Source organism: Euprymna scolopes, chromosome 31, assembly GCF_053919585.1.
Source record: "Euprymna scolopes isolate OS-2025 chromosome 31, ASM5391958v1, whole genome shotgun sequence".
Taxonomy (NCBI): Eukaryota; Metazoa; Mollusca; class Cephalopoda; order Sepiida; family Sepiolidae; genus Euprymna; species Euprymna scolopes.
In genome coordinates, this window is record NC_136512.1 from 29,730,256 (window position 1) to 29,747,254 (window position 16,999).

Genomic DNA, 16,999 nt, shown 5'->3' on the forward strand with positions numbered 1-16,999 from the left:
ACCCGATAATAAGGCCCGTTTAAGGTATACTTATCAAGCTCTCTTCAGCCAATATTCGTCTCTGAAGCTGAAGAGAGCTTGATAAGGATACCTTAAACGGGCCTTATTATCGGGCTTGAAACCGACGGTACCAATGATCTGTCTCAACTAACAACTTTCTGTACACAAAATATAAATACGCTTTTACAATTTGGATTTTTCTTTTAATTGAGCACTCTGCTGGAATTCTTTTTCCAAAAAAAAACTAATCATATATATATATATATATATATATATATATAATTTCATTCATGCGTTGCAGGAGATTAGAACATCGATACTGTCAATTCAAATCCAAACAAGGGAGACCAATGTCGGAATTTCTTAAGTCTTTTAGATTTGTCTCCGAAAATGGAAACCGACGGTACGGATGATTTTTTTTTTTTTTTTTTTTTTTTTACCTTCTGTCACACATGTATGAATAAATATTACGCTCTTATTCTGTTGGGATTCTTCCGTTAATCTTATATATAAACACGTTTTTAAGAAGGTAGAACACCGAGATGATGTGTGTTTGTGTAATATATAGGTATTTCTGAATTTTTACATGAGGGTTTATAATTGGGATTATTAAAACTAGTGTTCTCAACGTTTTGGCTAATGTAATCTCTGAACATTATCACGTGTATCTTGGCGAATTCGGAAATCTTCTTTGTCGACCGTGGCGTAACGTATAATGTACTTTAAAAAAAAAAACAGTTCTAAGGTATACTCTGGTTGAAGGTTCAATCCTCAGTGCAGGCGATACTAAGAATATAATTACGAATTATTTAAGACTTCTATCCGGTCATGGCTGACGGAAGGAGAGCGCGCAGCCTCCCTGGATTAGATAAAGGATTCCGTATATGTTACTGAGTTTGACAGAAAGATTGCAGAGTTCAACAATATACACCTGAAGAAAGTCAGGTGTTACATCGGCTGAAACGTTTCAAGAATAATACTAAAGATGAAATACCTGTTCGATTAATCCCAAATGATACAAATAACTCGATAAATAAAATAAGTTTTCCGGTCGCATCAGTTGTCTTTGTTTGAATACGGTCAGCATTGACCGGTGTTGAGGCCTAATTTCTCTCTCACTCGTCCGTGTACTTTTTTTTTTTGTTTTTTTTTTTGTTTTGTCATTCATGTACAGGGAATTTAGGGTAAATATAAGGTATTTGAAGACATTTTAAACACTTTTTTGGGGGGTGGGGGACAAAATAAACTGTTAAACCGTTAAAATTTACAATTTCTTGTAACAAAACAAATATATTAATCTACGTTTTATTATTTACATATCCTCTGTCGACGTTTATCACTGATTCGAGTTCGAATGCAATTGCAAGCTTTGATCAGATGGTCTTTATTTATGTCCTCCGTTGCTTGGCCTATTGCTTCCATCAGAAAAGATTTGGTGTCATGAGGATGCTTATTAAATTCCTTTTCAACGATGCCTCACACGTAAAAATCAAAAGGATTGAGATCTGGTGAGTTAGGAGGTCATAAGTTTGGTGTGAAATGATCATGATAATTCTCTGCCATCCAATCCTGGGTTTTTGAGAGCTTTATGGGATGATGGTGAATCTTGTTGGAAGACATAGGCCTTCTATTAGTTAACAAGGCTTAAGTAGTTTGAAGAGTCTCAACATATCCATCTGTATTGATTCTAAGGCTGTGTGGAAAAAAAATGAAGAGGCTTTATGTGCCCTGTACTGCTAACAACACCAACAACCATCACTGGCGACTTTTCGAAATCTTGCAGTTTCTGAACTGAATTGCTGTGTCTTTGCTTTTGTGTACGCTATTACATCAGGTGTCTTTTCATTTCATTAGCTATTGTAGTATCTGCCATGGGATCTTCTGAAAACAAAACAAGAAAAAAACATTAATTAGCATATTTTTAATGTAAATTACAAAAATATAATGACCTCAAATACCTTACGCACCCTATATATATATATATGACGTATATATCTCCGACAAACCTGTTTAGCAACAAAATCTACCCCTTCACTGTTGAGGTCCCTAAACGCTAGAAAGTTTTCTACTCTAATAGATTCTTCCCTCGAAGAGCCAGACTTTGAAATCCCCTCCTTACTACCTGCTTTCCTTACGGTACTGCTATGCAGAAATTTAAATGTAATGTAAACCAGCATCTTGTTAATCTTTTCCTAGGTACAGTCCCAAATAGTAGCCCCTTACGTTCAAGTAGTGATATGCTTTGTTAGGGATGAACGAGAGTACAAAATGATATGTGTGTGTGTGTGTGTGTGTGTGTGTGTGTGTGTGTGTGTGTTTGTGTGTGTGTGCTGGTTGCAAGTGAAGAATAGTGCGAAACGTTTTTACAGTTTCAGCTTTTACGGAGAGAAGAATTGATGGTTATGACAGGAGATGAGAGCCAATCCAAGGGAAGTTCCGAGGATCGAATTATCGCTAGTTTCCGGCGCTTCAATTATAAATGCCTAGGAGAAAAACAGGGAGAGGGTTGGATGGAGAAAAGGTGGGGAGGGGGTTTTCATAGTCATCTTATTAAATGAAATCAGAGCTAGTCATTTATTTAAGAACACGTTTTATAAAGAGCTGACATACTTTAAAAAAAAAAAAAAAAGAAAGATTACCAGCCGCCCCCTCCGCCCCCATTTCCCGCCCAAAACATAAGACCTACTTTTTTTTTTCTCGAGGAAGACAAAAGAAAATGGGAGGAAGCAAAACTTGGTCAACTGGTTTTATTACTTGAACCAGTCAGATGATCAACTTCTCATGTCCATTTGATCATGGCTCAAATAGTAACCATTTGTTTAGATCAGCATTTCTAAATATTTTTACCCTCGGGCGTCACCGTCGTCGTCATCATAATGGTTAACGTCATCTTCATCATCGTTACCGTCACCATCATAGTCGTTACTTTCGTCATCATTATTATCGTGATCATCATAATCGTTACCGTCGTCGTCTGTTTAACGTTTAGTTTACATGCTTTTACGACATTTAGAAATTTACTTCCAAACTAACTTATCTCAGCCAGATCTTTATTTATCCCTCTTTCTCCCATATTTTTTCTTTATTTTTCTACTCCCCCCTGCCAATTGATCTTGCTATCTCAACTGTTCTACATCTACTAACTCAAGAACTCTCATCCATTTTCATGTGGCCATATCATCAAAAGCCTGATACTTTCCAAGTACTTTTATTCTTCTTCTCCCCCTCTCTATGAGAGACGGCATGTTCTTCTCTCTGTCTTTCTTTTATATATACTATTTCATCTCCATTACCCTCTCTTTCTAGCGCCCTCTCTTGCTCGCTCTCTTTATTTGCCATTTGCTCTCTCTTCTGTCGCCCCTCCCTTCTATTACTTCCCCTCTTTCTCTTTTCTCCTACTTTTTCCCGTCCCCCATCTCCTGTTACTTTCTCCCCACCATTCTCCTACTTTCTGCATTCCCCCTTCTCCTACCACTTCCCCCTACCCTTCTTCTACACCTTTCTCTTTTTCACCGTCCCTCTCTCTCTCTCTCTCTCTCTCTCTCTCTCTCGCCCCTCTCTCTATTGCCTTTTTTCTCTCTTTTTCGTCCTTTATCTCTCTGTGTCGCCCTTCTCTTTTTTTACTCCTCTCTTTTACGCCTCTCCCTCCTTTTCCTTCATTACTTTTCCTTTCCTTCCACTCTCTTCCTGTAACTGCCCCCATCTCTCTCTCTCTCTCTCTCTCTCTCTCTCTCTCTCTCTCTCTCTCTCACACACACATATACTCTCACCGCCCTTACAAACTAATACATTTTATTATTCCCAGTAAACGGAGGACAAATCCTGGCTTTTCTCCAAGAATGTGTTGACCGTTGAAGTGATGCCCGGATGAGGAAAGTGTTTTTTCTCTCTTGTGATAACTTTCCTGAAAAATACGTCACCGCATTGTTGTTTCGTACCAAGTAGAGAGACGCCTCCTGTCTTCGTTCGTTAAACTCGTTCAGACGAAACTGAGCTTTTGTATTGCACCAAAGTGGAATGGGCGAGAGGGTGAGTCGAGTAAGGATATTATCGTGATGAGGAGTTTTGTAACATGGAAATACAATGGCTCTCCATTCTAGCACACTCGAGTCTAGTGTGTCCATAGGAGAGAAGGAAAAAAAAGTGCTTGTTTGTCAAAGCTAAATGACATTTTTAGCCAAATAAACGTCATACGTTGAAACAACCTGGTGACCGCCCCCTCCTCCAATGCACGCTGTATTCTACTGATCGTAGATACAAACGTTAAAAAAAAAAGACCTGAGATATTGCTCATTGAGTAAAAACAATTCAAGCTCTCCGGCAATTGGCAATGTTTACATTGAGTTGAAATTGAGTTTTCACTCACATACAACAGGTGCCGAACGATAACATAGGTGTTAGAAGCGCCGAATGTCAGCTCGATCTTGATTGAGACACCTGCTTGACTAACTACATTAAAGAGTTGTGATACAGCGAAATGGTCCATGGATGACTATATTGCTCCTCTTACTCTGAGGTAGAGCACTCATGAGAATGTAGTCAACTGCTATTAGCTAAAGGTGTTCGAGCTCTCTGGCAATTGACGATGTTTACACTGAGTTTTCAACGAGATATTCAGCAAGTGGCTGACGATAATGTATGAGCTACGACTGTCAACTCGACGGCTGAGCTTTGATTTCGTCTTGAGGCACATGCTGTCTGGCCATACTGGAGATAGAACGAAACAATCTGTTTATGGATGTACGTATTTATGTGTGTATATTAAAAAAATACCTGTCCTAGGGTGGGTAAAATTAATTCCCTGATCAGAACAGATTTGCACCACTTTTATATCTATTTACAAGCATTTATATCAACCGTTCTCAATGAACTTTTACCAGGAATTCAAAGACGCATCTCTGCTTCTGACGCACGTCCATGACAGGAGTTGCTTTTCTTAGAGTTTCGCACCGTCAATATATGCAACATAGAGATAAAACTTTCAGGTCATGGATGCATAAGTTAGTCATCAGAACAATGCAATTCGTAATCTCCTCTGATCCATTAAGGTGGAATAAAAAACGATAGGAGGCATTACTTTTTGGACGCCTCGTGTATTCCAGATCTGCTGCGTATTTGCCCAATTTGTTTCCATTTGAAAGATTTTTAAGCATTCAAATTTTCTGCTTGTATTGTACCATCTGTTTGATTGCTGAAGTCGGTTAACCTTTATTTCCTGGTTTAGAATTATTTATTTTTGTTGCGGTTTTTATTTATTTATTTTTTTAAAGACTTACAGACATTCCTGGCAAGTGTTTAGATTCTTTACAGCAATTTAGAAAAGAAATCCTGGATTCCTCCCACCATTACCACGACTTCTCCATGAAGCCCCTCCACTTCCCATTTTGTCTCGTTTTTATATTTGATTCGACAGAACAGAGTAGATGCTAAATGTACCGAGTCTCAATTGTTCTAAAAAAATTTTTTTTTCTATTCTACCAACTGGATGATGCTCTGTTTCATATACTAAATAATATCTTTTTTTTTTTTTTTTTGTATCCTACCGGCTAAATGGTACCTTTTTTTTTTTTTTTTTTTTTTTTATCCTACCGGCTAAATAATATTCCCTTTTTTATTCTACCGGCTAAATAATATTCCCTTTTTTATCCTACCGGCTAAATAATATTCCCTTTTTTATCCTACCGGCTAAATAATATTCCCTTTTTTATCCTACCGACTAAATGATATCCTTTTTTATCCTACCTGCTAAATGATATCCTTTTTTATCCTACCTGCTAAATGATATCCTTTTTTATCCTACCGGCTAAATGATATCCTTTTTTATCCTACCGGCTAAATGATATCCTTTTTTATCCTATCTGCTAAATGATATCCTTTTTTATCCTACCTGCTAAATGATATCCTTTTTTATCCTACCTGCTAAATGATATCCTTTTTTATCCTACCTGCTAAATGATATCCTTTTTTATCCTACCTGCTAAATGATATCCTTTTTTATCCTACCTGCTAAATGATATCCTTTTTTATCCTACCTGCTAAATGATATCCTTTTTTTATCCTACCTGCTAAATGATATCCTTTTTTATCCTACCTGCTAAATGATACCCATTTTTTTTTTAAATCAGAACAGCTAAAATCTACCCATTTTTATCGTATCAGCTAAATTCTACCATTTTTTTATATTATACAAGCTAAATAATACTCTTTTCTATCTTTTCAAATAAATGCAACATATTATCCCTGTATATGTGCTCCTATGAACTTTCTGCACTTAAGCTTTGATTTAGGAGTGAATAACTTAAAAAATAATAATAATAATAATAAAAATAATAAATATGTAAATTAATTAACCATCTCATTACGGTTCATATTATTTGGAATTTAAAGAACATAAAGACATCAAATTAATTTCGTTACATGATTTTTTTTTTCAACTTGTAGCGTTGTCTTTGGCCTATGTAGGGCCATTTTGAATGGCGATAGCGTCTTTGGGTTGTGGCCAAGAACCACATTAATACAGGGTAGGCCAAAAGTCACTGACCCATTTTAATTTTAAATAACTTTTTTTTTTATTTTAACAATTATATGCATGAAATTATTTTATAAAATAAAAACAATAAACTTTATTTTACCTTATTAAGCTTGAGAAACTTGGATTGTGAAATGTGAAAAATAACTGCAAATGCCTTCCATTTTCTGCTTCACAAATTTGAGCTCTTTTGATTACCTCTGCCATAATCTTTTCCAAAGTTTCTCGCCTTATTTCTCGTATTTCTCTAGTGATGTTTTCCTTTACCTCTATTAAAGATTGGAGCTTGTTGACAAAAAAAACCTTTTCCTTTAAATATCCCCACAATAGGCGCATCTCTCACATTGAAATGTCTTCGATAGGATCTTTAGGTTTGAATTATTGAACCATGATTTTTATAGTAAAATTGTACAATTTTTCTAAGTTGGACGATACTGAATTTTTCCGTAATCAATTTTCAGGATCTGAAAAAAAAAAAAAAAAAAGAAATTAAAAAATACTTAGAAATAAAAAAAAAGTTATTTTAAATTAAAATGAGTCAGTGACTTTTGGCCTACACTGTATAAAGTGGGCATAAAAGTTATGTTATAATGATTGAAGGAAATTATATCTTATGAATCTGAAGACTCTATTGTCTACATTGGTTTCCCCGATATTTTTCAAATCAGAATTCCTTCTAGGAAGACATTGGATACTTATGGGAGGGACCATGTGAAGGTTGCCAACATCCTAAGTGAAAGTGATTTTTGTGGAACGAATTGGACTCGAGTTAAAGACCCTCAGATAGTCGGTGTCGTTAACCACTAGGCCATCATCAACTTCTATGAAGGAAATGAGGGATATATACCGACCTGCATGCATATAAAAAACTGAAATAAATGAAAAATTAAGAAAATAGAAAGGTCATCAGTTAGCAAATGCTAACTATAAGCATGAACAGTTTGTTTTATAAACAGCTCCCCAGCAAGGGGCGCTCTTGATTAGAAAAACAAATCGACTTGGTCCTGAGGGATCTGCCCTTCACTGGCAAAAAAAAAAAAAAAAATACAATGCAGCATCAGAACAGATACTACACTTTACTCCTGGCCTGCTACATATAAATATTCGAAAAGACATATGAAGAGTACTTTAAGCGTGCCTCAATAAATCAATCCTATTATAGCTATAAAATTGAGTTATTCTCGCACTGGCTTTTTCTATTTAAAAATCATTTAAACAAACTCCTTAATATTCTGTCACGGATATGCGAGCGACTTCATGAAGGTTAACTAATTTGCATATTCCTTTGAAAAACGAGTGTTCATTAATTAATTATTCCTTTTTTATGGTTTCTTATTAGATGATTGGTTTCATTTAATCATTACACTAATTCTTTTTTATACGTAGTTTCTACATTGTGTATAATTGTGTAGAGTTCAAGATAAAAACGTTCTACCATACTGACATGTTAGATATAAGTGACCTTGTCGGTGTGGAGAAACGTCGCTACCAAACTTCTCGCTAAATATTTTGTCTACAGACTGATAAGCTTGATATATAGGGTATTTGGACCTCTGGAACACTGTTGATTTGTTTTTTAGTCTGTAAAAATAGCTGCTAACGGATGAAAATTGAAAAAAAAAACAGTTGAGCTTGACAGAAGTAAATCGACTAACTCATGAGCATGAATATATATATACACAACCACACACACACACACATTTTTAGCCTAAAGTCGCTTAATTTTTAGCCTTTTTTATTCATTTGGCAATAGCTCGGACACTGATGATGAAGGTCGAAATGCTAAATAACAACTATGGCTGGAGCACTGAATGTTTTGGTTTTGATTCCTGCTGATGGCACTAAAGTTTTTTTTTTGTTTTTTTTAAACAATTGAAATCATTACTATACATATCGTAATTCCTCTGTTCAGTCTCAAGAAATCTGCATGAATTAAAACATCATTTAAGCATATTTTAGGACCAAGCAACACCGAGCGACTTGCTAGCAAATAAATAAAACATTTCGTTTGTTGTCGATTTGGTAGTAGAAATATTAGGTGTCTTCAATAACACAGATGGAAATATTAGGTGTCTTCAATAACACAGATGGAAATATTAGGTGTCTTCAATAACACAGATGGAAATATTAGGTGTCTTCAATAACACAGATGGAAATAGTAGGTGTCTTCAATAACACAGATGGAAATAGTAGGCGTCTTCAATAACACAGATGGAAATATTAGGCGTCTTCAATAACACAGATGGAAATATTAGGCGTCTTCAATAACACAGATGGAAATATTAGGCGCCTTCAATAACACAGATGGAAATATTAGGCGCCTTCAATAACACAGATGGAAATATTAGGCGCCTTCAATAACACAGATGGAAATATTAGGCGCCTTCAATAACACAGATGGAAATATTAGGCGCCTTCAATAACACAGATGGAAATATTAGGCGCCTTCAATAACACAGATGGAAATATTAGGCGCCTTCAATAACACAGATGGAAATATTAGGCGCCTTCAATAACACAGATGGAAATATTAGGCGCCTTCAATAACACAGATGGAAATATTAGGCGCCTTCAATAACACAGATGGAAATATTAGGCGCCTTCAATAACACAGATGGAAATATTAGGCGCCTTCAATAACACAGATGGAAATATTAGGCGCCTTCAATAACACAGATGGAAATATTAGGCGCCTTCAATAACACAGATGGAAATATTAGGCGCCTTCAATAACACAGATGGAAATATTAGGCGCCTTCAATAACACAGACAGAAATATTAGGCGCCTTCAATAACACAGACGGAAATATTAGGCGCCTTCAATAACACAGATGGAAATATTAGGCGCCTTCAATAACACAGATGGAAATATTAGGCGCCTTCAATAACACAGATGGAAATATTAGGTGCCTTCAATGTTTCCAGACTTTCTTCGTATAGACACTTTTATTGATTCTACATGCATGAAACTTTAGTCCCCTTAGAAATAATCTCCTCTGGCTGTAATGCACTTGAACCTTTCCAACAACTTCTAGAAGGTCCTGTGGAAGTCCTCTCGTGTGAGCATCTCCACAACCCTTCACGCAGCCTCTTTCATCTCCTCAATTGTCTCAGAACAGCCGCTAAGGTTTTCCTTGACCTTAGGGAATAAAGTCACAGGAAGCAAGGTCTGGACTATAGGGAGGGTGAGGAACTGTTTTGATGCCCATCTTAGTCAAATAGTCTGTGACAAGGATCTCCAGATCCTTGCATGTAATTGTGTGTACAGTTCCCACACTGACATCAAACTGTGCACTTATTGTCTCTATAGACTCACGAGTCCTTATCCATGAAATTCTTTATTTGGCCAATCAACTCTTGTGTTCCGACTTCCTTACTCTTCCCATACCTCATCATCCCTCAGACTCTTTGCCTTCCTTGATTCTCTCATGCCGCTGCTCAAAAACTGATGCTCGATTCATGCAAGATAGTCCAAAAGCAGTCTGAAGCATTCCATACGTTTCTGTGGCATTTTTTCCCCAAGTTTAAAACAGAAGTTTATTGCATATCGTTTTTTTTTTTTTTTTAAAGGGTCCTCACGTCCAGATTGCATTTTTGAAATTCACCAGCTGTGACAATTAGGCTTTAGTAGGGTGTATTCCAATTCCTGCTGTAGCTGTTCATTTGCACATGAAATCATAAAAATTGGTCAGTCATCTTGTATAGACGTAAAGCAATAATATACTGAATTTTCAAGAGTCTACGACAATTTTAACCGCCTGTACAAAAAAAAAAAATGTCTGGAAACTTATTGAAGGCAACTCGTATGGTTCAACGTAACAGTAATATTTCAGCAAATTTATTCGCATGATCACATCGCGTATGCATGTTAAGAAAGTAAATTGAAAATCAATAAATCGGGCAATTATCTATTTAGATGCGCCTTTAAGAAGTCATTATGCAAATTAGACGACTCATTCATCTTGTTAAGGGATATTTCATTATGTATATAATGAACATTAAACTTGAATCATTTGTATTTGAAAATGATTCACAGTCCTTTCACGAAAATCGAACTCTGCATGACGTACAAAAGTTGTTGCTGTTGTCGTCTCTTCTCTGTATTAATGAAATGGGAGCAATTATTTCCCTCTGGGGGAAAAGAAGTCATTCTTTTCTATCTATCTTCTTTCTATATTAATACTAGCAGGCCGCCCGGTGTTGCCCGGACGTAAAATGTGCATAAATATTATATTTTAATTAATACAGAAATTGAGACATTATGTTTGTAATGCATGATATTTTTGTTACAGGAAAGGGCTGTCCCCCCTTACCATGTAAATACGAAGAATATTAGATAAGTAAAAATGAGAATGAGATAAGCCTAGAATCGAACCCTGTAGGTAAAGTTAAGAAATTGAATGTTAGAAATCAAGTCTGTTGTTAATTTTTTTTAGAAATCTGAATATTAAAAATGTCAGCTAAAAGAATGACCAATGCAAATTAAATTATATTGTTTAAAAATAGGTTAGATTAGAATTGAGGATTCTTTTGTTGTCAAAAGTGTGTTGGACAAGCCATGTGAAATTGGTCGCGTTTGAAAAACACAATTCTGACATCATAGACAAAGGATATTTCTCCATATTATGGTTGGTTGGTTTGTTGTTTTGTTTTACGGCATATAAACCCTTTTCAGGTTATTTAATGCCAAATCTGGTGATTTTGAAGAACGATTTTTTAATATAGTATATTTGTTTTTTAAGTCGTATTCTATTTAACCCATAGTTGGGACCCTAACAGGTGCTACCACTCCGGGTCAGAGTGGACCTGGGAGCAATGGCAATTAAAGGGTGGCCCCCACACTCCCTAAGGCCTGCAAGCTGGGGCCCTCACCATCGGATATAGTTTAAGGTCATATCCAGGACCTCCATTTTATGGGTTCGGATTTTAGTCAGAGAAGTCGGTCAGAGAGTTGATCAGCCAAGAGTTGACAGTCAGAGGAGAGTCCCCTTAGAGGCGAAGGGTAGAAGATTAACCATGTAAATACAAGTGAATTCCTGACGGCATCGACCGGCCGATCAGACGAATAAAGAAGTCCTCATTATGTTGTAACTGTTGTCTTGTGTCACATCCTTCATCATGAACGAAAGGTAATTGCGTTTTATCATCAATTATAATGAACATTGTAAACCCTTCCAAGTTATGTGCCCATCAACTTTATCACAAGAAATGTCTCCTCTCTTCTAATATGTATTAAAAGAACTGGGGTTTGTATTACTGTACACATAGATTCGAAAAAGTTGTCAAAAACAAATATATAACAAATAAATGTTATCAAAGGCAAGATAAGTTACTTTTCTACCTAACTGGATATATTTTTTGTGTTTTTATTCAGTGTAACATGTTTATTCAGCTCGAAAAACATGCAGTGTTTACCGATGTATTGGAAAATTCAAAATGGCAGCCGACTCTCTCTCGGAGAGGGTACGTTTGGGAAAAGGTATTATAAATAATAAACTAGACAAAATACTGTTAGAAATTCGCTCAATATATGTTACTGTGACATAGGTTGACATGTATTCGGTTGTTTTCTGACAGTATTTTGTCTAGTTTATTATTTATAATACCTTTTCCCAAACGTACCCTCTCCGAGAGAGAGTCGGCTGCCATTTTGAATTTTCCAATACGTCGGTAAACACTGCATGTTTTTCGAGCTGAATAAACATGTTACACTGAATAAAAACACAAAAAATATATCCAGTTAGGTAGAAAAGTAACTTATCTTGCCTTTGATAACATTTATTTGTTCTATATTTGTTTTTTGACAACTTTTTCGAATCTATGTGTACAGTAATACAAACCCAAGAACTGTATTATATGAATGTCTTCTCCCCTTCATCATCACTATCGTTATGTCTGTATTACATGAGTTCCGTTATGTGCCCCAATATGCAATCCGCATCATCTTTTAACATAATGAACATTGTAAACCCTTCCAAGTTATGTGTCCCATTTCCTCCATCACAAGAAATGTTTCCTCTCCTCTGTCTTAAAAGAATTGTAATATACATAAATGCCTTCTCTCCCTCATCATCACTATCGTTATGTCTGTATTACATGAGTCCTCGTTATATATGTGCCCCAATATGAACTCTGCATCATCTTTAAATATGAAACCCCTGCTACACAACATTTTGAAACGCAGTAAAGTGCGTTGTGGGAAATTACTGGAATAAATGCTTTTTGTATTCACTTTAAAAAAAAAAAAAAAAAAAAAAAGCATGCTGAGTCGTATTTTTTAATGTCCTTTTTTGTTTGTCTGGTACCGTTGTTGGAACTAACAATGTGCGGGTCTGAGTGGTTGAAATGTGCCGACATAGTTTGAGTGTAACGACCACATTACACTCTATTGTTTGCTTTACGTATGTTTTTATTCAATTTCACCTGTTATCAAATAATCTTATTAATTCCTACAAGAGTCACATTCCACATTAGGTCATATTTAACGATGGTAGCATGATTTTTACTCGCTAATTGTTTTATTCTCTTCCTCTCTTCAATGTAACCGGGAACTCTTCTACATTAGGCACAGATTTTAACAAAAACGCCGTTCGTGTTTTGGTTTTATTCCAATACATTTCACATTACAGTAGAACCACGAGATACGGTGGCCCTAGAATACGTTTTTTTTTTTTCTTTTTTTTTTTTTTTTCTTAGATTACGATGTTTTTCCGGACCCTGGTTAAGATATTTGCCTTACAATATTATTTGATTATATACTATGTATTTTGTTATTAATTTTTTATGACGTATCCCGGGGTTCTACTGTACCCCTTTTGCCAGCAAGGCTAGAAATAAAAATCCTTTCCTGCAATAGTTCCGGCCTGTTTGCATCAGCTGTTAGCATACGCTTTCTCGGAATTAAGGCATAATGGAATTAGCGATTCCTGAACAGTTAGAAAACACTTGCAAGAGCAACATACAGTATCATCGTCTGGCAACAAAAAATTGGGTTAATGTGAACTAACAGGGTCGGCTTTTTTCCGGAAAACCGAACTTTCATGTACGTTGCGTTTACATTTTTCATATATACTAAAATATACACAAAACCGACAACAGATCGCTGCTGGTTGATAATTATAATAATAATAATGTTAACGGTAATTGCTGAAAACAGCTGAAATCTTATGGAGAAAAAAAATTGAATGTGGAAACCAACCCACACAAGCTATCATACAAACGCTAACCGGCCATATGGAAACTGCAGTAGAAGTAAAAATGATAGCGAAATCCCACGTGGAAGCAAGAAAATTGAAAACCGCAAAATTGTAAGTTAACTATGACCCCTCCTCCCCGAAAAAATTGTAGTGTCGGCGCATCGACTGGAGCCACACTAAATATTGAAATAAATAGTGAAGTGTCGAGAAGGATGGAAAGGCCGAAGAAATAAAGCTTGTTTGTTATTTATGTTAGTGTATATAATTTTAATCGTAATCGAAAGTTTTTCTTTTTAATAAATTGTCCAGTTTATCATAAATATATATATATATATTATCATAAATATATATATATATATATATATATATATATATATATATATATAATGTAAATGAGGAATTTGAAAACTTTGAAGTGTCGGATAAAATGATAAAATCTTTTTTACTTTTTTTTTTTTTACTTTTTTTTTTTTTACTTTTTTTTTTTCTTGTAAGTCCAATATTTCGCTCCAGGGTAGTAAGTCCGGTCCATGTTTTTTTTTTTTTTTTTTTTAATTTATTTTTGTGTTATGATGGAGATAATGCCTATGAATAGAAGAAAGCAGAAATGTACATGCTTTTCCGGGTGGTCCACCTTTATTATGCTCCAGTTTCGCGCAAGAATTTAAAGTAAAAGATGGTCACTCACTTTTTGAAGACATTTATGTTTGAATAAAATTTAAATGAGGAATTTGAAAACTTGGAAGTCTGGGATAAAATAATTTTTTTTTTTTTATTATTATTTACTTTTCTTGTAAGTCCAATATTTCGCTGATGAAGAAAAAAAAGAAAAAAAATTATAGACCGGACTGAAGAGGCTATTTATTAGCGAAATATTGGACTTACAAGAAAAGAAAGTAAATAAAAAAAAAAATGATTTTATTTTATCCGACACTTCAAAGTTTTCAAATTCCTCATTTAAATTTGATTCAAACATAAGTGTTTACAAAAAGTGTGCAACCATCTTTTACTTGTATATATGTTCTTGCAAGCCGCCGGGCGTTGCGAAGTTGTAAAATACGCTTAAATATGATATTTTAATTTATGCAAATTTCGTATTTATTATCCTAGAGCCGATTCTCTCTTGATTATTAAATTTTACCTAATGTATAATACTGATTTCCCAAATTAAAAAATATATGACTTGAGTGCCGTTAGCTAGAATCGAAACCAAAACATGTAGCTCTCCAGCCTTGCAGTTTTCAAATGCAATTGAATTCAAAACCCATAAGGATACATTATTTTATGGCCTCGTATTTAATATCTCATAAAATGAAAAGCATTACATTACGTGGATTAAATTGCATTAAGGTTGATTTATAAGCTTCATAATTGAAGTAAATATTAATGTTTTTTTTCTTCTCTTTTTTTCCAGATGGTTACTCGCACGAAGAAGATATTTGTGGGTGGGCTTTCAGCTTCTACGACTGTGGAAGACGTGAGGAACTATTTCAATCAAATTGGAAAGGTAAATATTGTCTTTTTTACAAAAAAAAAAAAAAAAAAAGTTCAAATATTTCAGTTGACTCTGACCCATAAATAAAAGTGGTCGATTATAGTCGTGGGCAACCTGAAGGTTCCTCTTTCGTTAGCTGCTACACCGCGTTGAATACATTCTTTTGATATGGTTGATTGAAAGACATTTAGATTTCAGAATTTTTTTTTTTTTTTTTTTTTTTTTTTACAAAAAAAAAATAAATAAATAAAAACTTGTATTTTGGATTATTTGGACTACTGTTCTTCAGTGCTGTTAAAACGTTTCAGCCGATGTAACCTTCTTTAGGTGTATCTTATCGAAATATTGAGCGAGTGTACATAAGAATGCGAGAGAAAGATACAGAAAGAACAAGAGAGAGAGAGAGAGAACAAGAGAGAGAGAGAGGAGGGAGACAAGAGAGAAAGAGAAAGAATGAGAGAGAGGGAACAAGAGAGAAAGAAGAACGAGAACAGAAGAAAAGGAGCTAGGTTTTAATAAACCAAATTTAATCGGATAAGTACAAGAAAAAGAGCGATAAATAAAGACCTGGCCAGAGATAGGTCGTTTTTTTTTTTTTAATGTATCTATTTATAATTGGATGAGAAAGTTTCGTGTTACATTTTCGTTATAATTCTCGAATAGTTTCCAGACATTTCAAATATTCAACCGAAAATCGTGGTATTCCTTACAGTATCAATTTACAGTGAAAACTGAGAAAAACATCTTGAAACTGCGGGGGCGTGGAGAGGGGGGAAGGGAGATCACAGAGTAGACTCGTCTTGCCAGGTCTTGGATATCAAACTTATTTTGCTAGGTAGGATTTCTGAACAGAGCTCGTGTCATATTTTGCCTCTCCTCATTGTGGACGTTTGTTTTTGTTGTTTCAAGCTTTGCGTCATTATCGATTAGATACTTGAACACCCCGTCCCCCCCCCCCATTTTAGGAGAGAATTCAGTTCTCTGTTTCACATTTATTTTAAAACAACAAGCCACATTGTAATAACGTCAAGGTCATACTATATAAGAGGAGTTCAGACGAGCACTTGCCATGAAAATAATGATAGAGCAGAGACAGGCTCGCAACATCTCTTCTGTGCGAGGGAGGCTACAAGGGAATAAGAAAGGGCATCGTTTACTGGGTTTCGAACCTGGTTTTGAACTGTGGAATTGTTTTAGTTCTCTCCCACTGCAAGAACCGTGACACTAGGGTCGGAATGTAGGATTGAGAAGTCAACACCCCTGAGGAGAGACACTCTGACCTGCAAAAAGTGCCTAGGCAGCCCTGTCGCCATTCCCCGGTAAGGCGCCTCAGGCGGTTAGCAATAAATTAACCATCTTCTCAAAGAGAGACGGTAAAGCCTGGGAGACAGATCTCCTAGAACTGCACAGAACTATCAATAATTTCCCCCATTCTTTATCTGTGCCTAAACCTAAACGTAGATTCTATGAACAAAGCTGCACGCCTGTGGAACTCTGTTCCATTTGCTTGCTTTCCAACTGACTACAATATGGTCGTCTTCAAGTCACACGTAAACAAATTCTTGATGAACCATCCCCTTAAGTAATCCAATTTACTAAATTCCCATTACTAACGATGACTACGACATGTTCCTCTTGACCACTGTACACTCATTAGCCCTAATCCTCGAGTGGCCTCCGGGCCTTGATAAGTGGTAACTCCTTTGTAAAAAAAATTAAAAAATGTAAACATTGCCTAAATACTATCCATCATGGCTGCCTTGCAAAGGCTTTCGATGG

At 35.6% G+C, this 16,999-nt stretch overlaps 1 protein-coding gene across 3 annotated transcripts in view; it reads left to right on the forward strand.

Annotated features, from left to right (window-relative positions):
* LOC145255668 (RNA-binding protein Musashi homolog 2-like) overlaps nt 1-16,999 on the forward strand; it is a 709,158-nt gene that overhangs the window by 316,797 nt on the left and 375,362 nt on the right. For all 3 annotated transcript variants that reach the window (XM_080114227.1, XM_080114229.1, XM_080114228.1), the window contains one exon: nt 15,140-15,232. In XM_080114227.1, the coding sequence (XP_079970353.1) occupies nt 15,140-15,232 (93 nt within the window). The remainder of the gene's footprint in view (nt 1-15,139; nt 15,233-16,999) is intronic.